Source organism: Nilaparvata lugens, chromosome 3 (assembly GCF_014356525.2).
Source record: "Nilaparvata lugens isolate BPH chromosome 3, ASM1435652v1, whole genome shotgun sequence".
In the NCBI taxonomy this organism is placed as follows: Eukaryota; Metazoa; Arthropoda; class Insecta; order Hemiptera; family Delphacidae; genus Nilaparvata; species Nilaparvata lugens.
In genome coordinates, this window is record NC_052506.1 from 55,339,628 (window position 1) to 55,366,865 (window position 27,238).

Genomic DNA, 27,238 nt, shown 5'->3' on the forward strand with positions numbered 1-27,238 from the left:
TTCATTCATGTTGAAGGCACCCAATTCTCTTCTTATTTCTTCATTTCTTATGTGGTCTCGTCTGTCACAGCCTTCGTTCTGCGTAGGAATCTCATTTCTGCTGCCTGCAGCCTGCTCTCCTGTGATTTCGTGGTGATCCATGATTCACTTCCATACAGGAGAACAGGGGCAGCCATCACTCTGTAGAACTTCATTATAGTTTCTTTCCTCGCTTTCTTCCCTAAAGTTCTGCTGATGTTACCACATATCGATTGGAATTTTCCGATTTTCCTTTCAACATCTAAATCATCTTTGAAACTGATATCACAACCAAGATAGCAGTAGGCTATTGTGACACTTGCTCTAATACTTTGTTATCAATAACTATCTTTGATCGTGTGGGATACTTGCCAGTGAATGCCATAATTTTTGTCTTACTTTGAGAAATCCTGAAATTATAACCCTTGCATATTTCATTTAGTACATGGACTGACTTTTGGAGGCTATCTTCATTTTCTTGTATTATCCAAAGGTCATCCGCGAACAATAGTGCGTTCAGGTAAACGTCTTCACTTAATTTAATACCTAAATCTACTCTGTATTTCCATTCTCTGAAAATGTCGTCAATGTAAATGTTGAATAAAGTAGGCGATAAACTACACCCTTGTCTAACTCCTTGATTAACATTAATTTCTCTTAGTCTATTCTTACCTGTATTTATAATTATCTTTGCAATTACATGGCAGGCAGCAATGTGCGTATAAGATCATGAGATCAATGAATAAGGTTGAGCGAGACAATGCTCCTTTAAACATTATATCGGATGAGGAATGGCTACATCACTACAAGGCGCTATGGTACGATGAAAATAGTCAAACAAATTATGATGCCGAGGCCGACCCAGTCATCAATAAGTCAGTGGACCCAATTACAACTGAGGAATTGCAGTATGCCTTAAGAAGCATAAAAAACAGGAAGGCTGCTGGATTAGATGGATTAAACGGAGAGCTCTTTAAATATGGAGGCTTGTTCTTTGAATTACGATTTCTACACCTGTTGAATGAATGCTGGAGGAAGTATTGTATCCCAGAAGAGTGGAGGAAAGCAGAGGTTATTTCTCTTTTCAAAAAAGGAAGTCGGAATGACTGTAAAAACTATAGAGGAATTAGCCTTCTGAATGTGGGATATAAAATTTATTCCAAAATAATCAACTGCCGTGTAAAAACAATAGCTGAAGCAATTCTGAATGAGGAGCAAAATGGATTCAGGAAAGGAAGATCTTGCTCAGACAATGTTTTTGCAGTGAAGAGAATCATTGAGAAAAGGCGTGAATATAATTTGGAAACGCATATGGCTTTTATCGACTTTGAGAAAGCGTTCGATAGAGTTGATCGGATTCGGCTTTGGGAGATTCTGTGGAAGAGAGGATATCCAAGGCACCTGGTTAATATTGTCAAAACCTTATACCGCGATACAAAGATAATTATAAGTTTAATCACTACACTACTAAATGAAATTTTGTAGAGTCAACTATATTTACTTCAACTAGATATTCTACTTATGATAGGGAAAAAGAAGAGAAGAAAAGATTATTAATTAGACAGAGATTGAATTGTAAGGCCAGTTTCATACGGCAGAGTCCTCGCTCCTGGAAGATCATATTTCATATTTTGCAGCTCTCCTGTGCTTTCACATGGGGATCTTACGAATAAGCCGACAGATCTAACAATTACACCCAGGGCCGCCCCGAGGTTAATAGGCGCCCGGGGCGAGATTTTGATATGCGCCCCCCCCCCAAATATAGCGTGGGGAGGTAGTATTTAAAAGTAAAGCTACATTGCTCTTCCAGGAGGAGAACTTCCATTATGGGCTGCATCCTCTCATTGATAATCATGCTATAGATTTTGTAAGCAGTGTTTAGCAAGCTGATTTCTCTATAGTTGTCACAGGAACTTCTTAGTCCAGTTAACACAGACATAAAAAAGGAGGTGTGCTTGCAATTTATATTGTAGTTATGATTTTTAAATATATTTTTTGGATACATGAGAGAAGACTGGAACAAATAGTCCAGAACCTCGTATTTTCAGCTCATTTTCCAGTTTTCAGTTTTTCTGCCAAATCCAGTAATCTAAAGGACAAATTTGCTCCAGCCATTGTTTTAGATTATAAAATGAGATCATTTGCAACTATGTATCTCCAATAAGTACTGAGTCATGATTTTTTAAAAAATGAGTGAAATTAAAGAAAAAATCAACCTGTATCCTGATCTTGGATTTAAGAGCACAAAAATACGCCCAGAGGGACTCTGAATTATATTTTACATTTAACTAATTGGTAAAAATCGGAAGATATTTTTGATAAAAAATTAAAACTCATCAGAATTAATTTTGTCTTTAAATTTTACTCATTTTTGAAAAATCATAACTCAGTACTTATTGGAGATGGATATAGATAGTTTTGCGAATGATCTCATTTTATTCAGAATTTTATAATCTAAAACAAAGGCTGGAGCAAATTTTCACATCCGATTACTGGATTTGGCAGAAATAGCAGAAAACTGGAAAATGAACTGAAAATACGAGGTTTTTGGGCCATTCTGTATCTAGCACAAGAAAATTTTGCATGAAAAAATTGGTTCTGGACTTTTCTCATGTATCCAAATAATATTATATTAAAAATCTGGTGAGGCGCACTCACACAACTTTCCTTGCCGTTATGAAAATTGATCACCTTACACTAGTGTTCTCGCGCATCCCAAGTCTACTTTTCAAATACATGAGACAGCTGGTGATAGGACAATAACGCTGGAGACACACGAGGTCTGCTACTTTGTAGTGAATGATATAATAGAACCAACAGTTTGCAATTTAATAATCACATTTTCTCGAATTTCAAGCTTATTTTCTATTTTAGGTGAACATGTTACTGGACATTAATTGTAGAGATTTTCATGCTCAATCTTTTCCACTTGGATTTTTTTGTTTAAATTGTATATGAAGGCTGATAATTGAGAATCTTAAATCAAACTTTGCATAGATGGGGTGGAGCTCCTGAAATTTTTACAGATATAGGCCTTGTTGCAGTTGATAGAGCTTATCAATGACTATTTCAGGTATGAATTTGATCAAAATCGTTGGAGCCGTTTTCGAGGAAATTGCGAAAAACCCTGTTTTTGGCAACATTTTCGCCGCCATCTTGGATTGCATTTGATCGAAATTGTTATAGTGTAAGGACCTTACGTTCCAAATTTCAAGTCATTCCTCTGGGAGATGAGATATCGTGTACACAGACGCACATACACTCATACACACACACACACACACACACACACACACACACACACACACACACACACACACACACACACACACACACACACACACACACACACACACACACACACACACACACACACACACACACACACACACACACACACACACACACACACACACACACAGACCAATACCCAAAAACCACTTTTTCGGACTCAGGGGACCTTGAAACGTATAGAAATTTAGAAATTGGGGTACCTTAATTTTTTCGGAAAGCAATACTTTCCTTTCCTATGGTAATAGGGCAAGGAAAGTGAAAAATCAGAACTACAATATAAATTGCAAGCACCAATGTATATAGTGACTGGACTATATCTCCCTTTTTGAAAAGAGATTTGACTGTAGCCACTTTCCAAACTTCCGGGATCCTCAATAATTATTGTCTCCAGCACATATGAAATGGAGGAAGCGAAGTTTGAAGAAGAGTTCCCTATGCTTGAACAGCTCCATATTCAAACCATCCGGTCCAGCTTGTCTTATCTTATACTCTTTTCTCACCTTGTATTCTGCAGGCTAAAACGCATTTAATTTTAAATTTCCGTTGATATTCCTAAATTGAAAAATTTTGAATTCATTTTAAATTGAAAAATATTCAATTTAGAAATACCAATGGAAATTTAAAAATAAATGGGTTTTAGCCTGCAGAATACAAGGTTAGAAAAGAGTATAAAATAAGAAGTTTTATCACCCAGCATTGGAAAATGAAGCGAACAATGACGACTTGCAGGTTGCAGGGGCAGTGGGCGCGCACAGGCTCACTCAATGACTGGAAAATATACACCTATGCTATGCATAGAGTGACTGTATTTACCAAAGTTTTTATTGTTTATGCCACAATTAACACCACACATATAAGTAATGAGTTATACATAGAAATGGATTGATAAGAAAATGGTTCAAGACCTTTAACGTGAAGGTGAAATGAAGGTACTTGAACCGAAAATGTCGGGGCGCTAATCATCATACGACCGCGGCGCCCCCCTAGTCGCGGCGCCCGGGGCGACCGCCCCGGTCGCCCCACCCTTTGGGCGGCCCTGACTACGCCGACCTTTGCTCAAAGTATGACTCATCACTTTTTCTCAAAGTCTAACTCCCTTAAAAATATAGATAGAAGATTTCTGATTTTGGATTTGGATTCAGCGACCCCAAATTCTTTAATAAAGCATGAGTCCCATTTTCAAAAATACCCAAAAACAAGGGAGTTATAGCTGTTTTTAATATAGCTTTCCATTAACATATGATTATATTGTAAACGTACTAAGATAATAATACTCCTGCCTCACAAAGGGACAGGCAAAGGTTTCAAACACCTAAAAAGTTTAAACATGAACATTTTCAATTTTTAAAAGTTCAAAAAAAATTAAACTTTAAAAAGATGAATCCAATTATGAACTCATAAATCATCTCCACTCATCACCCAATAAAATACGAGGGAAAGGACAAGTAAACTTCATTGAATCTCAATGAATTGTCACTCAACAATCTAATTTATCAGGTTCAAATAGTTGAATGTAGCCTAACTCCAAAATACCAGTAAATATTTCTTTGCAACTATCAGAAAAATCTATTATGAACATACAGTATAAACATTGTGGTGATCTGAATCGATCTATGAGAAATAGGAACTGAAAGAATAAAAAATGTCATTTCATTCGAACTTAAACGAAACTGATGTCTGTGTTTGTATTAGAACTGCTGAGTGGATAATGCATACTGAGAAAGTCATGAATAGTCCAGACCAGCCTGGCGACTTTGATGCTTTTGACACCGGAATCTCGTTTTATTTTTATTAAAGAATGAAAAGCATGTATCATAGTGAAAAGCAGTTCTATGCTTTGTATTATTATATGAGTATTTATTAACATAATCATGGCTTGTCGATTTTAGTCGCTGAGCTGAATCCTCAGTCGTACTCATGGACCAAGCGCGAGCTTTTGCTTTCTAAGTCGTATCCGTCGACACAAACTTCGGCTTTTTTGTTGTTTGATTTTTTGCCGTTCTTATGAATTCTGTTGAATCTAACATAATGATATTTAACAAGTTGCGCTGAACCTGGTAGAATTCATAGGAACGGTAAAAATCAATTTTATGGAAATCGATGTACATGTAACTGGATTTAGAAGATCAATACGATATTGTGTTCTATCATAATTTAAATAGAGTTACTTTTACGCTCTAGGGAGCTTTTCTATTTTTTCCTACCGAGAGCGCAAAAGTGACACTTTAGTATTATGTTTCAGGGAGAAAAGTAGGCTCTTTATATAGTAGGTGGAGGAAAAATAAATAAAACTGACCTTATTGACCAACAATAGAACTGTATTAGCTACCGTCTTTAAAAGGCATTGACAAGACAGAGGATCGGCAACGTTTTTCTCCTATTTTTCTCCACTGCCATTATAACCTGGACCTCACTATAGGAGAAGAACGTTGTCGATCCTCTATAATGTCAATGCCTTCCATAGACAATAGCTGATACACATTTATTGATGTAATATTAACTGTTCATTCTCGTTTAATTGATATCAATTATATTTTATAAGGCAAAAAATTATATTTTTATAATAAATTTTCATAATTAAGATGAAATATTTTGTTAATTAATTACTAATAATTGTATTCTACATTGTTAAAAGACGATCTGGCAACAGAGCAAAGCGAGAAAGAGATAGCGCTATCCGCTTTGTTAAATGATAGACAAGGATAGCAATACCATTGCTAAACAAACACTGCCATTATAACTACTGAAGTTCGGCAACGTTGTCGCTGCTCCTATCTTTCTCCACTGCCATTATAACGTGGACCTCACTATAGCCTATTGAAATTTGTGCAACTGAGAATTCGTCTACTTTTTATTCGAGCAATTCTTATTGTACTTTTCATGTTTGTTAAAATGACAGGAGAAGTGGCCTAAAACAGTATCCTACATTCCTACACTCAATCAAGATGGCGTTGGACAGATGTTGAAAGTTGAAAAAGAAAAAGTTTAGTTTTGTTATAACGGTCGGTGCTCGGTGGGAAAATGTAAATTAATTTAAGTTTATTTTATTAGGATTGTGGTATGAAATATATAGTTGGAAAAAGCGTTTTATCGAATTTGAGTAGTTAATAATTTGTGTAAGATTAGGCTTTTGTTTGTATTCTAAGTTGTTACCGTATAATATTTGATTGGTTGTTGGCCAGAAGCAAACCGTAAGTACAAAAAATATCACAGTAGCCTACTAAAGAAATTCTACTTTTTTTAAAATTAATTAAATCTTTTATCCCACCTTGAATCATTGAACCTGTTAAAATTAAGCCATAAAACTTTTTCAATGTAGCCTTGTGCTTTGTCCTATTCTAGCTAAACAATAATGGTAAGGTCGGCAACATGCTGAAGCAGGAAAAGCTAAAACATCATAGTTTCTTAATAATAATAAAACACTAGCAATTGTCAATTGCATTTCCGCTTTACGTAATTCTTAAGCTGAATATTAATATTTTGTTGTTAGTTATCTATGTTCTTTTCACTGATACTTGGGTTTACAGTAGACATTAGGCCTACCCTCAGAGTGTAATTACATTGCATAATATGTGCTACAGTAGTTGAATCATTTATAAACCGAAAAACAAAATTTTTAACAACTTATAAATTATTCTGTTAGTCTTAGTCCCAGTCAATTCAATTCTTTCAATTGTAGACTAGCTAGTTTTTATGTTAAATAGCTTGGACTTTGATGAAAAGTAGTAGAAACATTACATCTGTTTAGGTGGCTCTAAAAGGTGATAATAGTTATAGTATGTATAAAATAAGTTGAGACTTGGCCCTCCATCCAATGAAATTAATTTTCAGCTTTGCCATATTGTGTAAAATTGCAAATTTCTAATTTAACCTCAGAATTAAAAACATGTTTCTCTTGACTATCACTCCCCTCAGAATTATAAGAGGTTGTAATGAGTGAAAATTTTATATTTAAATAACGGGGAGAAAGTCTTCTTCGTATTGGTGTCTAGATCATTTTTATCCAACCAATAGTGGTTAATTTTAAATTGATGATTGAAATCGTCAAAGTCCAGACATTTCGAGCAGAAAACATGCTAGAAACTATATTTTTCAAAAGATGAGTGTGTGGTAAAAGCAAGGAGGTTTCTCAGAAACGATTGAAATTATTCCTTGAATTGTTAAAATTATTAGGTAGATAAAATTTTGGTCTCCAAGGAATTTTAAAGTTGGAAGAGCGGTTGCATGATATGAATGAGTGTACTAAATTTTATGCTAAAGGCTACAAGATAATTTACAAGATATTTGACTGAATTATTTGAACTGCAGGCAGCTGATTGCCTTTAATAAGGCAGCAATGCAACACTGCTTTGATTATTCGAGGCGAGGTTGTCAATTACACTATTTATAATCATTATGGCTGAATTTTTCAAGCGATCTGTATTTTGTTTTTGTTGGTCTCAGCTATTGATAGTTCAGCCGCTAAATTCATAACTTTAAAATTCCTGAGTGGCCAAAATACGTTCTTTTACGGGTACGCAACAGGGTGTCACTCCGTCTACATGAAACCTCTGCATTTTGAGAACAGGCGACAGCTTATCCCATAGTGAAAATATATCGCTATCGTCAAGTGGTCACCCCGTAAGCATGTCACCTACTTGAATGGCAGTCCATTGTAGGGATTCCTATAACTTATATTATTTTTATTTACCTTTGTGTATACAGCATGTACGTTTCAATATAGATTAGTTGCGTTGCTATCACCCACTTATAAATTTCTTAACTAACTGACTTTGCCTACTCTACTCACTCACATCTAGACCATTATAGGAATTCCTTATACTGTATTGGTATTGAAACAAAGTCAAAATCAAGGCATTCAGACTCTGTGATTGAATAAAAATATTAATCTCTTTACTGTTCTGTGTACAGCAAGTATGTTTCAACATGATCTCTATATATGAAAATGAATGTCTGTGTGTTTGTTAGTTTGTTTGTTTCCTATAGACTCGAAATCTACTTGACAGAACGGCATGAAACTTTGGGAATATGTTGTGTGAATATTGGAGATGGTTTCTGACCAGAAATTTTAGTAGGGGGACTAATAATAATTATTTATTAATCCATTTTACAGACCTATGTTTTTGAAATTTTAGGCTGATTGGCTACTTATAATTTAGCATCTAAAGTTACCAGCTGTATAATAAACACGTCACCCTGTGATCAATTATTGTGTACTGGTATTAAAACGGTGGTTTGGAGTTGAAGTTAGTGTGTCACCGTAGTTGATTGGTACCAGCTGTAGATAATCGTTCCTTAGAAGACCTATACAAATAATTATCACTCCCCTATCATTGAGAAACTGGAAAATAATTATTCATCTCATGAAAGAGAGTCGTTCATATTGCAATCATTAATTACTGAAGAATTACAGACTGAATTGATTTTTTTTTAATTTAGCTTAGCTTATATTCATCCTAAAATTGAAGATGGGAAGAGTATGGAATTATGTTTAATTCATCGTACATCGCATATTTCCTGGACCATCTATTGGCAATCAGGCAATCAACAACTATGAACACATTAAATTCATCTGTGAAACACTGATTTAACCTACCGGTATCTATTTTTTTTAATTCAACACTTTACTGATAGATTATTACTACCAACTGATCGAGAATATGTTGCAATGTCGGAATAATAAATGCTGCATGACTAAGCACATAGGAAGTCCGTATTGAGATGTAAATGAAATTATTGATTGTCAGATAAATTTCATGATTCACCAAATAAAGTCAAGTGTGACATGATATACATTGACTTTTTGGCGGTACGAAGTTTGCCGGGTAAGCTAGTTAGTTATATAAATCACCTACTTATAAGCTAAATTTCTTAACTGTCTGACTTAGGCCTACTCACTCTACTCATACACTTATAATTATTTCTATTTATGCATACATTTTAAAATTGAATAACCACCACAGCAACCATGGGATCTATAGTAACAAAATGAAAATGTACTACATTAATAGCCCAGTCAAAATGAAAATGATAGTCTAAAACTCCATTTATCTCTCATTATCATCCGCCTCATGTGGGCATTACTCTCAGCAAAAAAAAAACCCGGATTTGCACAATAAATTAGGGGAAGGCTGAATTTTTGCAGGGTGTATTCGTAAACATTGCTGGAACGACGAAGTTCCAATCGTCCTCTCCCCCCCTTGCTTCTCCACAGACACCTCCCCCTACAAATTTCAAAACTGCAAGGGTTTTGTAAAACGAATATATCTCTTCTTCTCCAAATCAATATATGGATCGAGCTGACTTTGATTCCATCGTTCTAAGGCTAAATAGATCTACAATAATTAATGTTCTATCACATTTCATTAAAATCTATTGATTAGGAAGTCATTCCAATGCAAAGCCAGAAAATGTTTGCCTCATAATTTCATATTTTGTCAACCAAAAGTTTGTTTCCGTTTTTCGAAAAATATTCATTAGTAAAAGTTGTAGCTCAATTCAAGATATTCAAAATATTTACCTTGAGTCATTCGTTTTCAATGTACCTACTATAATCTTAATTGTCCAGCCAATCTCCTTCCCTGAGCTCGAGCTTGCTCTTTTGGGGAAGTACTTCCTAAACCTAATGTTTTATTTTGTAGAGTAATTTCATTATGCATTGTATATTGTTTATAGAAGTAAGGGCACTCACCAGTCTTCATTTAAGTTAGTAGATGTGTCTAATCAATTAAACCTATCCTTAGATTCAAGTATATTAACAATTATTTTTTTAATTTTTCAGAACAACCATGGATTACAAGGCACTTCCCAGATTAGATGTTTTGAAAGTTGACAACTTTACAGAAACTTGTGATCTACTGTTGAGAGTAAGAATTATCTTATCCATCTATCTAGATAATATATAGCTAAGATTATGACACGGTTCTACGAAATTCTATTAGGGTGAATGCACACAAGGAGCGGCTACTGCGATCTTAGGAGGATATAGATTAGGATAGAAAACCATATATATATATATATATATATAATATATATATATATATATCCTTGCAAGACCGCTGGAACACACATCATAAAATTTAATTACTTGAATTGAATGACTTCATCGCTCTATCGCCCGACTTGTTCGTTGGTTTTCCTGCAACTGAATATCTGCATGTGGAAACAGAAATTAGTTCATGATAAAATTGTTATTCAATAAAAATACAAATTGCATGAATGGATTGAACATAAATCCTTGACCCAAATCCGCCTTCCACAGTAAGAGACAGAGGATAACATCACAAAAACTTGGTCTTACAAAATTGGCTATGGTCCTACTTCAGTTTCCCTGCAATTAACAATGTGCCTTGTTCTTTTGAAGTTTGATTGTGGTTACAGTTAACGAGTGCGCAATATAAGTCGGCCATATTGAATTTTTGTCCCATAAGATAAATGTAAAAATAGTCAAATGATACCTTCTTCTCGAAACACATCACGTCTACAGTTTTCATCTTATCTTCTTGAAAAAATGTCATTGTATGAAGTATTCAATGCAGTAGGTAGGCAATTGCTTTGTCAAATTTAAATATTCCACCCATAATATTTTTAAAATGTTTAAATTTTAAGTAGTTAATTTTGGGTTCAATTATTGAATTAATAAAAAAGTAAAGGTTGTGCTGAGGAATGAGATTTTTTTCAATGACATATAGAACGCGAATTTCTGTCCATGAATAATGGAGCTATAGGTTCCAAAAGATTACATTAATCTTCTTATGGGACATAATTCAATATGGCCGACTGCTACCTTTCACTCTTGAATTTTATTTTGTTGCAGTGCCTGTTTCCGAGCTCGGGATTTAGCTAAGTTTTAGACTTTAAACAGCTGGAGTCAGAAAATTTGCTTTCCGGGGAGTAGTCGCAGTCAACGTTTAAATTAAATTTCGAAAAAACTAGAAAATTGAACACAAAATAGAATTAAGTGAAAATAGTATAACGTTTCAGCTATTTTGAATTATTTAGGAATGTTTCGTTTCGCCAAGGAAAAACGTGTCCAATTATAGAAATGGGAAAATAAAGATTATTATAAAAACTACGACTACGCCCCATTTCGGAAAGCCAATTTTCTGACTCCAGCTGTTTAAAGTCTAAAACTTAGCTTAATCCCGAGCTCGGAAACCGGCACTTAATTGCTTTGTATTCTATTATTATTATGTGTTTTAACTAATTTGGCACTGCTAAAAAATAATTTCAACTTGTTTGCGATTGCCAAGGAAAATGACATGATTTTTATGTAGTATGTGTTGAATATAATCGTAGACATTATGATTTATTATATTGTAGCAATAATTTATTCTCTAGCAATTATTTTTCTTATCTTATTTTGAGCAGGATTTTAATTTATATATTTTTTTTTACAGAACAAACTTGAATCGTTGCGTCAGAGGGCTCAAAGTAAGTTGACCTAAATTGAAACTTGAGCTAATTCAAAATTTCATTTGAATGATATTATTATGCATGCGTTAACTACTAGGTTATCCCGGGTCGCACGAATGTGCGACTTTATTTAACTCTTTTTTCCTCCACTTCTTCTTCTTCCTTTTCTTCTTCTCTTTATTCTTCTACTTCTTTTTCTTCTTCTTTTCTCTCTCTTTCCTCTCTCTCTCTCTCTCACTTCCTCTTTATCCTATCCTCCCATCTCTCTCTCTCTCTCTCTCTCTCTCTCTCTCTCTCTCTCTCTCTCTCTCTCTCTCTCTCTCTCTCTCTCTCTTCTCTCTCTCTCTCTAAATAATAAATAAACAATGAAAATAGTTAATTGTATATCTAGAGTGAAAAGTACTGTTTTTTCTCCCTGAGGGAAAGTTTGAAGCCCGAGGCGAAGCCGAGGGCAACAATTTTCCTGAGGGAGAAAAAAAATTCACTCGTGATATACACAATATTTTTCCTCCACCTACATTTTTATAAAAACTGCAAATAAAATAATTTTTATAAACGTATTTGACCAAACAATGTGTTACAACATAATCTGAAAAGTGAACAGAAAACAGCTTGTAATCACAGGTCTCCGCCGACAGCGCTATTCGCTATCTGTCGGCAAAAGTTGTAACTACAATGGCCGCCACAACTACAGCTATAATGAAGTTCCCGTTTCAAATTTGATTATTTAATGAGGAATATTCGTTGGCTGGTATTTTGAATAACATGGAATAAAAAAAAATTATACATTTTTTTAGTATAGTGATATGAAGTTTGTAATAATTTTAGCATACAAACATAAATTTCATATATCGATCAAATGTCTGGTTGAGGTATTGAATTTAGTTGGTTTAATGAGTACTCTATATGCTTCCTCATCTGAGCTTAGACCTTCTAACCTATTTCAAATGTACGTTTTCAAAATAGAGATGCTTCCCATGTTTTTTAAATGGAGCTACTTTTTCGCTCTAGTGAGTTTTCCTGTTTTTTCCTCCCGAGAGCAAAAAAGTGACACTAGTATTATGTTCCAGGGAGTAAAGTAAGCACTTTAGACAGGAGGTGGAGGAAAATATAATTTTCCTCCAGCTACTGTCTAAAGTACTAACTTTACTCCCTGAAACATAATACTAAAGTGTCACTTTTTCGCTCTCGGTAGTAAAAAACAGAAAAACTCCCTAGGGAGTAAAAGTGACTCCATTTAAATAACATGTGAAGCATCTCTATTTTAAAACTTACATTGTAATAGGTTAGAAGGTCTAAGCTCAGATGAGAAAGCATAATAGAGGTGTCTGTCATTAAGTCAACTGAATTCAATACCACAACCAGCAATTTGATCAACTCATGAAATATATGTTTGTCTGATATTATATTCTTAATATTAGTAGACGATTAAAATTTATACAATTTTAAAAATATTTGATTCTATTCAAAATACCAGCCAACAAATATTTTTGATCTGCAATTCAAATCTGAACCGCATGAACTGGAGTCAGCCATTTTTGGTAGAAGCCCAGCTGATATAATTGTTACAACTTTTGCCGATAGATAGCGCAATCGGCAGTGCCAATCAGACGACCGGTTTTTAGGTTTCAGATTTTAGGTTATGTTGTTAGGAAACATTGTCACCAATACGTAAGTTATTAAAATGATATTATTTGCAGTTTCTATAAAAACATGTATATGGAGGAAAAATGTGTACATCACGTGCGAAAAATACGTTTTCCTACAGTTACGTTGAAAAGTGGCCATTGCTGCACTGATTACAGAACGCAAAGAATCACTTTTCCGCTCTAGTGCGGGAAAAATCTTTTCTGCACTCCAGATTTGCAACATGGCAACGCAAAATACTTAGTAGGTTATATGGAGCAACAGTGCAGCAAAATCAAAATGAAGTTGGTAACAGTGACTGGTGTGGCTGCTATAGTGAGCAGAGGTGCAACGAAGCACAACGCGCTAATTATTATTCATTATATATTATAACCAAGGACAACGAGGACTTTAGGATTTTAGGATTAAGGTTTTTATCAATAATAAAATTACACAGAAAAACATTTGATGCATTTCAGGCAATTTTACCCATAATTACCCACTTCTCATATTCAATCTGTAGGAAAAACTTAATGTGAAATACGTGCGCAAAGTTCCTCTGCTGCACTCAACAAACCATTCCGCCCTCGCCTACGGCTCGGGCGTAAACGTTTCTTTCGGTGCAGCAAAGTGGCACTTTGCGCACTAGTTGCACAAATAACTATTTCTCCCTCAGGAAAATTGTTGCCCTCGGCTTCGCCTCGGGCTTCAAACTTTTTCCCACAGGGAGAAAAAGTCGTACTTTTCACTCTAGATATACAAATAACTATTTTGTTTCAAAATAGCTGATCATCAAATCATAAGTTGAAATGTGAAAATTTCCAGCTCATCGATCTCTATGTTAAATCAATGGCAAAATTGAATCTTTGTAAGTTCATTCCTCATGTCCAGGATGACTTTTTTCAAAATGTGAGGAGTTGTTATTACAAAAAAACATGTTTATCTATTTTATATTCATCTTCTTCTTTTTCTTCTTCTTTCTTTTCTTTTCTTCATCATTTTAATTTCTTCATCTTCTTTTTCGTCCCCCATTTTCCCTCTCTTCTTTTTCTTCTTTTTCCCCTTTTTTCTTCTCTTCTTCTTATTCTTCTTTCTTCGTTTTCCTTTCATTCTCTCTCTTCTTCTTTTCCTTCTCTCTTTTTCTTTTCTTTTTCTTATTCTTCTTTCTTCGTTTTCCTTTCATTCTCTCTCTTTTTATTTTCCTTCTCTCTTTTTCTTTTCTTTCTCTCTTTTTCTTCTTTTTCTCCATTCCTTTTCTCTCTTTCTCTCCATTCCTTTTCTTTCTTTCTCTCCATTCCTTTTCTCTCTCTCTTTTTATGTCTTCCTCTTTCTCAAATAATTCTTTCTTCCCTTATTTCTATTTCCTTCTCTTTCACTTTCTCTATTCCTTTTACTCTCATTCTCCTTCTCTTTTCGATTTCTTTTTATTTCTCTTTATCTATCTCTTCCTTTCCCTTCCTCTATTTCTTTCTCTTCCTCTATTTTTCTCTTTCTCATTCTCATTCGCATTTTAGTTTTCTTGTTTTCTCTCTTTTTCCCTTTCTCTCTCTTCCTCTCTTTTTCTTTACTCTTATTTTTGGAAAGCGCGCGTGATCTAGTTTTAAAACCCTGAGGCTGCGGCCATACAGAAAGCAGTTTTAAGCGATAAGCGTTAAGAAGCAGCTCAGAGTAGTTGAGCAGTAACTATTGAACCAGTGTTGTTGACCGATCCAAGTGAGACTGTCTAAGATTCAAGTCGACGGTTTGGCATTTCTCTTAATGTTTATATGTTTATACGGCGGAACGCGGTAATATATTTTCATGAAATTTGACAGGTATGTTCCTTTTTAAATTGCGCGTCGACGTATATACAAGGTTTTTGGAATTTTTGCATTTCAAGGATAATATAAAAGGAAAAAATCTTGTGTGGCGTACTCACACAACTTTCCTTGCCGTTATGAAAATTAATCAACTGACGCTAGTGTTCCCGCGCATCTAAATTAGTCTACTATTCGAAGATCTAAGCCAGCTGATGACAGGACAATAACGCTGCAGACACATGAAGTCTGCTATCTGTTCATGGTGAATGATTTAATAGAATCAACACTTGCTAACAGTTTGCAAATTGAATAATCTTATTTTCTCGAACTTCGAGCTTATTTCCAATTTTACGTGAAAATGTTACTGGACATTAATTGTAGAGATTTTCATGCCCAATCTTTTCCACTTGGAATTTTTTGTTTAAATTGTATCTGAAGCCTGATAATTGGGAACCTGAAATCAAACTTTGCATAGATGGGGCGAAGCTCCTGAAATTTTTACAGATATGGGATTAGTGACAGTTGATAGAACTTATCAATGACTTTTTTAGGTATAAATTTGATCAAAATCGTTGGAGCCGTTTTCGAGAAAATCGCGAAAACCCCTGTTTTTGACAACATTTTCGCTATTTTAGCCGCCATCTTGAATTGCATTTGATTGAAATTAATCGTGTCGGATCCTTATAGGGGAAGGGCCTTAAGTTCCAAATTTCAAGTCATTCCGTTAATTAAGAGATGAGATATCGTGCTGGATACACAGACGCACATACACACACACACACATACAGACCAATACCCAAAAACCACTTTTTTTGGACTCAGGGACCTTGAAACGTATAGAAATTTAGAAATTGGGGTACCTTAATTTTTTTCGGAAAGCAATACTTTCCTTACCTATGGTAATAGGGCAAGGAAAGTAAAAGGAGCCTCCTTCATACGCCAATATATAGCTGCGTACACATATTCGCGCTTCCAACCCGCACCGAGCACGCTCCTCCCTCGTACCGCCCTCGTACCACCATCGAACCACAGTCGCTCCTCCCACGCACCCATCATGAACGTTACGGAAGATGTTAGATCTTCTCGCGTTCCCCGGTCGATCATCAATCGCTCTGCTGGAGTGACGTTCGGTTGCGGAGCAGAGCGACAGTCTGTACGCACCTAGAGTAAAAATCAGACTATAGAATTATTCATCATAAATCAGCTGACAAGTGATTACACAGATGTGTGGAGAAGCCAGTCTATTACTGTATTTGTATAAGGTCTATAGTTTAAATCAAAGACCTTGAAGAGGTATGCATCTTTAAGCTGGGTTTACACCAAGGTTATTAACAAAATGTTAATTACTTAATCCTTATAGATTCTACCAGCAAGAACCCGTGCTTCGCAAGGGTCTATGTTAAAACTTGACAAAATGAAAACTTGACAAAATGAAATTTTGAAGAATTGAGAATAGGCCTATAACCATCCTTGGTTAATTAAGAATCTGTGAGTAAAATTTCAAGTTAATTAGTCCAGTAGTTCAGACGTGATGATGCGTCAAACATAATTTTCCTATCCCGTACGTGCATAAGCCAGCTCTTTACTTTATATAATTATTATAGATATAGTTAACGACTGCAAGAGATAGGACTGTGGAACAGAATAGTGGTGAAACTATGATAGCGCCAGAAGTGTCTCAAACACAATAATAGGTACTACATGAACTTTTTGAAAGTGATTTGAAAAAATGTTAAAACAACAGAACTGAATCCTTATCATTCTACTTTCATTTAGAGAGGCTTTTGTTTGAGCCGAATGGAAATCTATAAAAAAATGAATGTCTGTTTGTGTGTTTGTTTGCATGTTTGTTTGTTCCCTGTAGACTTGAAAACTACTTGACATAATGGCATGAAACTTTGGGAATATGTTGTGTGAATATTGGGGATAGTTTCTGAACAGAAATTTTAATAGGGGGGCTTATAATAATTATTTATTAATCCATTTTACAGACATATGTTTTCGAAATTTTCGGCCGAGCGGCTACTGAAGAACGAAAAGATGATCATGATTCAAGATCATATTGTGATAATATGATTTAGCATCTAAAGTTACCAGCTGCCATAAACATATCACCCTGTGATAAATTATTGTGTACTGGTATTAAAACGGTAGTTTGGAGTTGAAGTGTAGTTTATTGGTACCAGCTGTTGATAATGGTTCCTTAGAAGACCTATACAAATAATATTATCACTTCCCTATCATTGAGAAACTGGAAAATGTTGAAAAAAATTATTCACTTAATGAAAGAGAGTATATCTATATTGTATAGTATATATGAGTATAGTATTCATATTGATATGCATTCATTAATTACTGAAGAATGAAAGAATAATTTACAATTTTTTGAATTTAGCTTAGCTTATATTCATCCTAAAATGGAAAGAATATGGAATTCTGTGTGATTCATCGTACATCGCATATTTCCTGGACCATATATCGACAATCTACAGCTATGAAAACATTGAATATTTTCCTTTGAAACACTGATATAACCTTTTTTTTAATTGAAAACTTTACTGATAGATATTACTACCAATTGATTGAGAAGAATAATAATTATGTTTTCGGAATAATGAATGCTGCATGACTAAGCACATAGGAAGTCCGTATTGAGATGTAAATGAACATGTTGATTGTCAGATAAATTAATTTCATGATTCACCAAATAAAGTCAAGTGTAACATGAGATACATTGGCGGTACGAAGTTCGCTGGGTAAGCTAGTTGTAAATTAAGCTTTATTATTAATAGACAACGCTGAAAAAGACAGGCTCAATCACCAGGAATACTATAAATCTATGAGGGACCAGTAAGCCATTAATTTTGAGTAGTTCAATTACTTCCATTATGGACACTGGATACATTATGGACAATCAATACTTATGAAATTTATTAGCTACCGTACAGAATAAAAAAATGTTTGATTGCAGTGACCCCGACTACTGTATTATGAATAACCATTCGGATCAAATATAAGGAATTACTCGCATCTCTCATCAACTCGTAATTTTTATTCACAAAATATTAACAAAAAATATATTATATTAAGTTATATTTAATAAACTCACGGCTAGTATTGTCTTTGTCTTTTTCTGGCCGTGCTACAAATAAATGTAGGTATATATTTGACATTTTGTTCCTGTAATCTTGTTGTCTATTAAGAAAGTTTTCAATGTGATTTTTGATGACAATAAAATTTGAATTTGAAAAAAGAGTTATCAACAAACTCCTAAACAAAGAAAATCTTTGTGCTCTGTTCTAATCGGAGTGTATAAGACTCCATATACAGCTGATAGAAGGCGCAAACCGAACTGGCCAAGCATACAATGATGGAACAAACACGTGGTAAGCTCGCGCTCTCAATCAACGCAAAATCAATTCGATCAGCTAATTGATGAAATTGTTTTAAGCTTTCCAATGATTACAACATATGTTAGAATATCATGTGTCAATTATCTCAGTTCCATAATGGAGTTCACCTTACCATAAGCTTACTTAATAGGATCCTTTTTCATCCTTTGAAATCCTTAGAGGCAAAATATCTCAAAATCCGTTCTTAGTGCGCATCTAGCATGTTTGAAGAATATTTGTGCAAAGTTTTAAGTCTGTAGGCCAATTAGTTTGAGCTGTAGTGTGATTTTACATCAAAATTTTCGAAAAGTGCCCTCTCCTGAACCCCCCTGTGCTCCTGATTGGAATTTTTCTGCACAGATCTGATTTTTTTCGTACCTGAACGAAAAAGTTCCTCATGACTTTGCTGTGCAATGAACGGTTAAAAAGTGAAAATTTGGGGGGCCCAGCTCCCTCAAGGGGAAGGGGCAGATTTCTGTAAATCCTTTTGTAGTGGATGTTTTGAGGCTACAATAAACAATTGTGCGAAATTTCAAGTTTTTAGGCTTAGTCGTTTGGGCTGTGGTGTGATTTCAGTTTGTCGGGACTTAGCCTTTTAGATATAGGTAGAAGAAGAAGAAGAAGAAGAAGAAGAAGATAGATTAATTATCATGTTGCTTTGGCCTGTGATCTGTATAAATGTCCTGTAACAACTAAAGGTGCGTCCACACATGCCGAACCGAACCTCGAACCGCGCAGCAAACCGTGCATTCCTCCGAACATCTTGCCTTTCAACGAACATGAGCATATGTTTCATAATGTTAAAAATCAGCTGTTAATCATTCGCCGTACCGTACTCCGAACCATTCGCCGTGCCGCTTGCCTCTGTTCTAACTGCTCACCTCACCACACTACGAACTTTTCAGCCAATCAGAGCCCTCGATTACAATTCGCCGTGCAGCTCGCTCCACAATATTTTTTCTATCCATCACAAGTGGAAAACATGCGAACATGAATACAGAAGTATGGACAATTTTTTATTTGATTAAATTCATGTTTTGAAGAATTCATTGTTACGAATGATAAATTGATAGGAGCTTATAAATATTTTCTAATTCAAATGAAATAACTTCTGAAAAAAATAATGATTGGATAAATACCAATATTGAATTATTGTTGACCAAGAACTCAGTACATCGACAATTCATTCAACTAATTCTGTATTGATAAAATTATAATCATTTTCTCTTTTCATAATCAATTTCATCAACTAACTGAAAAAAAATACTTCAATTTCCATGAATTTATTAATAGAATTATATAAATCTAAAGTGTAGGTCATATCTAAATTCACAAAGAGTTCGATTCTTGTTGGCAAGATAGATGTTATTCAATGCAGAAATCATTGTTATTTTACTAAAAGATAGGATAAAATGAATAGTTCTCTTTCAGGGGGAGTTTTGACAACCCACAAAACTCATTTTTCATTTGAAGAAATAATATCAAAAAGGTGCATAGGACCTTACTTTTTTGTTCAGCTTCCCAAAATACCCCTTATTTCAATATTAAAATTTTCGACTGACTGTACAGTGAGTCAATCATTCTATCAAGGCTTGAATAATTTTGAAATTTTAATTAAATAAAAATGGTAGAGAATAATTATCATGTAGATATCAACACCTTTATTTAAAGACATATTAACTGCATGCGTTTTCATATTGCCGATACAGCATTGATAAAACTGTAGACGTTTATTTAGCAGTCTCAAAAAAACTGTTTAAAAAGGCTTATACATTGCATCAGGAAAACGAATTTCAAAACTATGGTTTTCCTAAACATATGTTTTTGAGATAATTTCTTTGATGCAGCTGTTTCACATTCACCATTATAAATTATACAGAGTTTGTGAAAATAAAAATATTTATTGATTACCAAAACAATACTATTATTATATTAATGATAATAATTAATTATCAAAACAATACTTTTATTATATCAATAATAATAATAATATTAAACATATTTATCAATTATTATCAGAACAATATTATTGAGGTTGAGTGGAATCAGGTAGAAAACAATAATAGAACAGATGTTCTTTTTTGAATTTCTAACATATTATTTTGTTATTTCCAATGATTACAACATATGTTAGAATATCACATGTCAATAGATAAATTATCTCATTTCCATATGGCACTCACCTTATCATGTTCATAACCTTACTTAATAGGATCCTTTTTCATCCTTTGAAACCCTTAGAGGCAAAATATCTCAAAATCCGTTCTTAGTGCGCGTCTAGCATGTTTGAAGAATATTTGTGCAAAGTTTCAAGTCTGTAGGACAATTAGTTTGAGCTGTAGTGTGATTTTACATCAACATTTCCGAAAAATGTCCTCTCCTGGACCCCCCTGTGCTCGTGATCGAAATTTTTCTGCATAGATCAAATTTTTTTTCGTAGCTGAACAAAAACGATCCTCATGACTTTGCTGTGCAATGAGCGGTTAAAAAGTACAAAATTTTGGGGGGCCCCAGCTCCCTCAGGGGGGCAAATTTCTGAAAATCCTTTCTTAGTGGATGTTTTCAGGCTACCATAAACAATCGTGCAAAATTTCAAGTTTTTAGGCTCAGTAGTTTGGGCTGTGGTGTGATTTCAGTCTGTCGGGGCTAAGCCTTTTATAAGTATAGAGAGAGAAGAGATCAACATTTCCGAAAAATGTCCTCTCCTGGACCCCCCTGTGCTCGTGATCGAAATTTTTCTGCATATATCAAATTTTTTTTCGTAGCTGAACAAAAAAGTTCCTCATGACTTCGCTGTGCAATGATCGGTTAAAAAGTACAAAATTTCGGGGGGGCCCCAGCTCCCTCAGGGGGGCAAATTTCTGAAAATCCCTTCTTAGTGGATGTTTTCAGGCTACCATAAACAATCGTGCAAAATTTCAAGTTTTTAGGCTCAGTAGTTTGGGCTGTGGTGTGATTTCAGTCTGTCGGGGCTTAGCCTTTTATAAGTATAGAGATCAACATTTCCGAAAAATGTCCTCTCCTGGACCCCCCTGTGCTCGTGATCGAAATTTTTCTGCATATATCAAATTTTTTTTCGTAGCTGAACAAAAAAGTTCCTCATGACTTTGCTGTGCAATGAGCGGTTAAAAAGTACAAAATTTTGGGGGGCCCCAGCTCCCTCAGGGGGGCAAATTTCTGAAAATCCTTTCTTAGTGGATGTTTTCAGGCTACCATAAACAATCGTGCAAAATTTCAAGTTTTTAGGCTCAGTAGTTTGGGCTGTGGTGTGATTTCAGTCTGTCGGGGCTTAGCCTTTTATAAGTATAGAGAAGAAGAAGAAGAAGAAGAAGATTTAGGCTCAGTAGTTTGGGCTGTGGTGTGATTTCAGTCTGTCGGGGCTTAGCCTTTTATAAGTATAGAGATCAACATTTCCGAAAAATGTCCTCTCCTGGACCCCCCTGTGCTCGTGATCGAAATTTTTCTGCATATATCAAATTTTTTTTCGTAGCTGAACAAAAAAGTTCCTCATGACTTTGCTGTGCAATGAGCGGTTAAAAAGTACAGAATTTTGGGGGGGCCCCAGCTCCCTCAGGGGGGCAAATTTCTGAAAATCCTTTCTTAGTGGATTTTTCAGGCTACCATAAACAATCGTGCAAAATTTCAAGTTTTTAGGCTCAGTAGTTTGGGCTGTGGTGTGATTTCAGTCTGTCGGGGCTTAGCCTTTTATAAGTATAGAGAAGAAGAAGAAGAAGAAGAAGATAGAGATTAGATTGAACGCAAGTTGACAAACACACATGTTCATCATGTGTATTATAAGTTATGTTCAATCTAATATAATCTATAAGGAATGAGTTATTAACATTTTGTTAATAAATTTGGTCTAATCGCAGCTTTAAGGTCTTTTGTTTCAATATTTTGTTTTGCTATCATGGTACTATTATCGTGTCCATCAGTATCAATATTCTCACATTCGAAAAAACTAATTTAGTAGGTGATTAAAAATAATCAAATTAACTAAATAATGCTGAAGAAATTATAATATTTTCGATTGAAAAAAATTAATTTTCATTAGATGGAAATGGATGAATATTATATAAATTCTGGAATAGAAATATATTCTATTCATTGTTTAAATTAACATAAATATTAATAAATTATGGAATACAAATTCAAACGTGAACTGATTTTGTTAACATTTAAAACAGTTGACATCAGGTACTTGTGAATGAGAATACTGCGTGAGGTCTACTGTTCACAGAACTACTAGTGAGCGTGGCCACATAGATAGCAGGACCGGCTCTCCTGCTCGCACGCTTGCTGCCATATCCTGCTTAAAGTTGAATCGGCTTGATTTTGCTGCTCAGTTTAGAGCGTGCTGTAGAAGTGTTTAATGTTTTGTGTTATCCTGTAGAAGGTTATTATGTCGTTCGATACCGAAAATTTAAGAGGATTGTGTTGTGGGATGTATCTAATAAATATTTCTTAGAATAATAATAAATTTACAAAAAATAATAATAATTTTGTAAACCGTGACAACACTGGCGGCATATTGTTTAAGATTAGGCATACCGGTACAATAATAATGCTCTACAAAACAATTCCTGATGATTTAATGGACATTACTAAAATACTCAACTAACCTAAATGGACAGCACTATGCTGAAGCCATGATTAAGGCTGAATACTGCTATAATGAGGTCCATGTTATAATGGCAGTGGATAAAGATAGAAGAATAGTGATGCCGATTCTCTGCATTTGTTAATTATATTTCTACACTGTCAAAAACATAATTGGCATCGTTGTGGACCTAGAAAAGGATAGTACCACCGGTTTTTTCGAATGATAGACAAGGATAGCAAAACCAAAGTTGATCAAATACTGTCATTATAACGTGGACCACACTATAGGTACACTGCTTTCTGTTTGGCCATGCTAAACAGCGCTGCTCAATGCTTGTACACGCTTGTTACTGCTACACGCTTCAACCCGCTTTCTGTGTGGCTTTAGCCTAATGCTCCTATCGTTTCGCCTTGCTTCATAATAATAATAAAATTATTGTAAGCCGAGCAAATTTTCAAATAATTGTACATATTATATGATCAGCCGTTTGAAATAGATACGCATGATCAGCTGTTTGAAATTGACGAAATTCTACAATGACATTACAGCCAAGTTTAGGTTGGGTGTGTATATACCTACTATTACTTGATAGTAATTGTAGGTTTTGGGTGTGTGGAAAGGAAAAATTATTAAATAATAATTGGATCTTAGAAAAAACATAAATTTTAATGCATTTCTGCAAACTTACTCATCATCACCTTTAATTTGACGTAACTTAAAGATTGGTTCAGTGGTTACTGAGATCTCAGGGTTGAACTGTGGATTAAATATTCATAAATATAATAGAAGATAGCCTATTATTCTAAACGCAAATAAAATACTATCTTAATAAACTACTCGGTAAAAAACAATAATTTCTTTACCACTTGTAGACAGTAATACTATGAAGCTGTTTTTTAACCTTATTTGACGAGCAAATTTTTTAGTTTGTTTACTTCTAAGAATTGATAATTCAAATTTTATTCTTGAGAAATTGTTGTAAAATGTGAAGATATCAATGATTAAATTATATTAAATCATATAAATTAAATTATATTGTGACAGGATGCTCGTGCAAAACATTGAATCTCAATTGAAATCTGATCTGTTTATTTATGGGGAAGTAAGTATAAAAAATTTAAACTTAATACTTTATTCATATCATCTTCACTTTTAAATTCAGTATTAGCTCTGACTTTCTCTAATGCCAAAGTTGCTTAATGACGATGGAAATTTATTCATTTATTGTTATTCGGTGAAATTTTTCTTGAATCACATCGAGCAAATTTGAAGTTTATTACATTTTTTGGATAATGGGTCAACTTTTTTACTGCATTGCCTTGTCTTGCTCAGTCTGTAGCCTATATGTTGGGAAAGTCCCTCCAGGGAAAGGTGTGGGAGAGCTGCTCGTTGTTTCATGACTTTAGCATCATTCATTGGATTAGGATTCGATTTTTTGTAATATATATTTCTTTTATTGCAGCTAAAAGTGCAAATGAGACAACCACATTTGTTATCGATGAAAATGTTGAAGGATGTGATTTTGGTGATACCACCACCCGTCGTCCAAGGAGAACAGCATCAAAGGTAATAATATTTTTGAAGTATATTTTATTACTATTAAATTTTATAAAACTTTAAAGTGAAAAAGCACTCACATTCTTTGAAGTGGCGACGTCCGTTTCGTGCTGGTATCGCACATTTCCAAGCCAAACAGGAACTGAAGTGTTTAAGGTTATGAGGGTGAAATTTGGTGGTGGTGGAGGGGAGTTTTGGTGGTTAATGGAGGAGTATTTAAATGAGTTTGTCAAACAGGGTGTGGGAGGAAAAGTTGATTTGGTCATTCAGAATATTGTTTGGCTGTTGTTTGGTGTGTTTGTATATTTCAAACTGTTCTAGTACATTTAATTTTCTGGTTTTGTGGGAATAGTGGAGTATTTCGAGGTTGTTGTCTATTTCAGGGTGTGTGTGGTCAGTGGAGATAATGTGTTCTGCAAAGGTGGAATGGGAGGACGGATGGGTAATGGCTCTTGTGTGTTCTTTGAATCTTATATTGAAATTTCTAGCTGTTTTACCTATGTAGAATTTGCTGCAATCTTTACAATTTAGCTTATAAATTCCTGGTCTCTTGTATTGATTTTGAGAGGTGTTGTGTGGGGACAAGAGTTTTTTCAGTGAGTTTTTTGTTCTGTGTGCAACCTTGTATTTTATTTTCTTGAATGATGCTGCTATTTTGTAAGTTTTATTGTTGTGGTATGTGAGGGTGACGAATGCTGTATGATTATCAGTGTTGTATTTGTCAGAGTTTTGCGGATTGTTCTTGTTGTTTCTAATTTTTTGTAGTAGTTTGTCAATCATTGAGGGTTTGTATCCATTTTGTTGTGCAATATATTTTATTGTGTGCAGTTCAGTGTTGTAATCTGTGGTTGTCATTGTGAACGTCAAATTTGGGTGTATGCGGTTGAGGTGGGTGTGTAGTGTTTCAAGTTGTCGTTTGTTCCCCCTGTATAGTATTAATATGTCATCTACATATCGGAACCAAGTGAGTATTCTATTGGATTGGATGTGTGATTTGGGATCATGGCTGTGTAGTATGTGTTTTTGTTCTATAGTGTGAATGAAAATCTCTGCTAGAATGCAAGATATGGGTGATCCCATAGGGAGGCCATGGGGTTGAAAATAAAATTTACTATTGAATTCAAAATAGTTTTGTGAGGTTACAAGTTTGGTTAGAGTTATTATTTCTTGCATAATGTCCTGTGGGGTGTTGTTTGATTGTAGCATATCTTCTAGGTATTTTATTGTCTCCTGTATTGGTGTACAGATTGGAGATGTCAAATGAAGCCAATGTTGAATTATGTGGAATCAGGATTTTTTTGTTTGTTAGTTCTATGTTGTTTTTTACAGCAGTGTGTTCATGGAATGTTATATATTGTCTTATTGTTTTATCTAGATGTTTTGCTAGGTTGTGGGCCGGGGCTTGTGTGTGGTTAATTAGAGGTCGAATAGGTACATCAGGTTTGTGGATCTTGGGTATATTTATTTTTATTCAGATTAATTAAAATTTTAAATATAAATTTATATTATAATATTTATATAATTATAAATTAATTTATTTATTATTTATAATTTATATTTTAATTTTAAATATAAATTTTTATTGAAACAATTGCATTTCTTGTGTGCTTTCATGAATTTTAAATTTTGCATTTAATTGTTGTGAAAGTCTTAAGCTGCGTACACATATTCGCGCTTCCAACCAGCACCGAGCACGCTCCTCCCTCGTACCACCATCGAACCACAGTCGCACCGCCCACGCACCCATCATGAACGTTATGGAAGATGTTGGATTTTCTCGCGTTCCCCGGTCGAACGACTGACTCTTGCTCGCCGGTCGATCATCAATCGCTCTGCTGGAGTGACGTTCGGTTGCGGAGCAGAGCGAAAGTCTGTACGCACCTTTAGATCTAAATAATATTCTATTAGTCTTCAGGAATTTAGTAGTGTTTTCTGTTTTTTTTATCATTATTTGAATACAGTTACAAAATAATGTGTTTTTAGTTGTTTTTTCTGTTAAGAAATTGTTTTTATTAATTTTGTACTTTATTGTTAAATAGAAAATCAGTTGCTTATCCTATCCTATAAACGTGATTGTATAATATAGTAAGTGACATTTGGTAATTTGGCAAGACAGAACATTCAAAAGGATCTCTGGTCAATAAAAGTCATAAAAATATTTTTTTTTCAATGTAAAAGACTTTTTCTTGAGTTCGAAACAACTAAGGTCAATAAAAAATAAGGTAGCATGTTATATGCTGAAATGATTATTAAAATAAGAGTACAAATCACTTGAGTTGACGTATTCTTCTTTGTGCGGATCTAATGTTTGCTGTCTATTGGATAATCATTGTCATTTGTCCAGGAAATTGTGTCAAATTCCAACAAGGACATCTTAGTTGAAGTAATCTATGTGAAATGAAATATCTTGTGACTACTTGCTCTTACTTTTGCAGTGATTGTGGCATTAACATTAAAATAATGAATTTAAGTGAGCGCAGGCTATTTACTCTGAATTATAGTTGTTTAATGTATTTGCCCCGGTAGTTCTTGAG

General features: G+C 34.5%; 1 protein-coding gene across 1 annotated transcript in view; it reads left to right on the forward strand.

Annotated features, from left to right (window-relative positions):
- Nucleotides 1-6,247: 6,247 nt before the first annotated feature.
- Nucleotides 6,248-27,238, forward strand: part of LOC111056138 (inner centromere protein A) — a 31,816-nt gene continuing 10,825 nt past the window's right edge. The window contains exons 1-4 of the mRNA XM_039424080.1: nucleotides 6,248-6,503; nucleotides 10,094-10,178; nucleotides 11,712-11,745; nucleotides 24,610-24,713. Coding sequence (XP_039280014.1) covers nucleotides 10,101-10,178; nucleotides 11,712-11,745; nucleotides 24,610-24,713 — 216 coding nt within the window. The 5' untranslated portion in view covers nucleotides 6,248-6,503; nucleotides 10,094-10,100. The remainder of the gene's footprint in view (nucleotides 6,504-10,093; nucleotides 10,179-11,711; nucleotides 11,746-24,609; nucleotides 24,714-27,238) is intronic.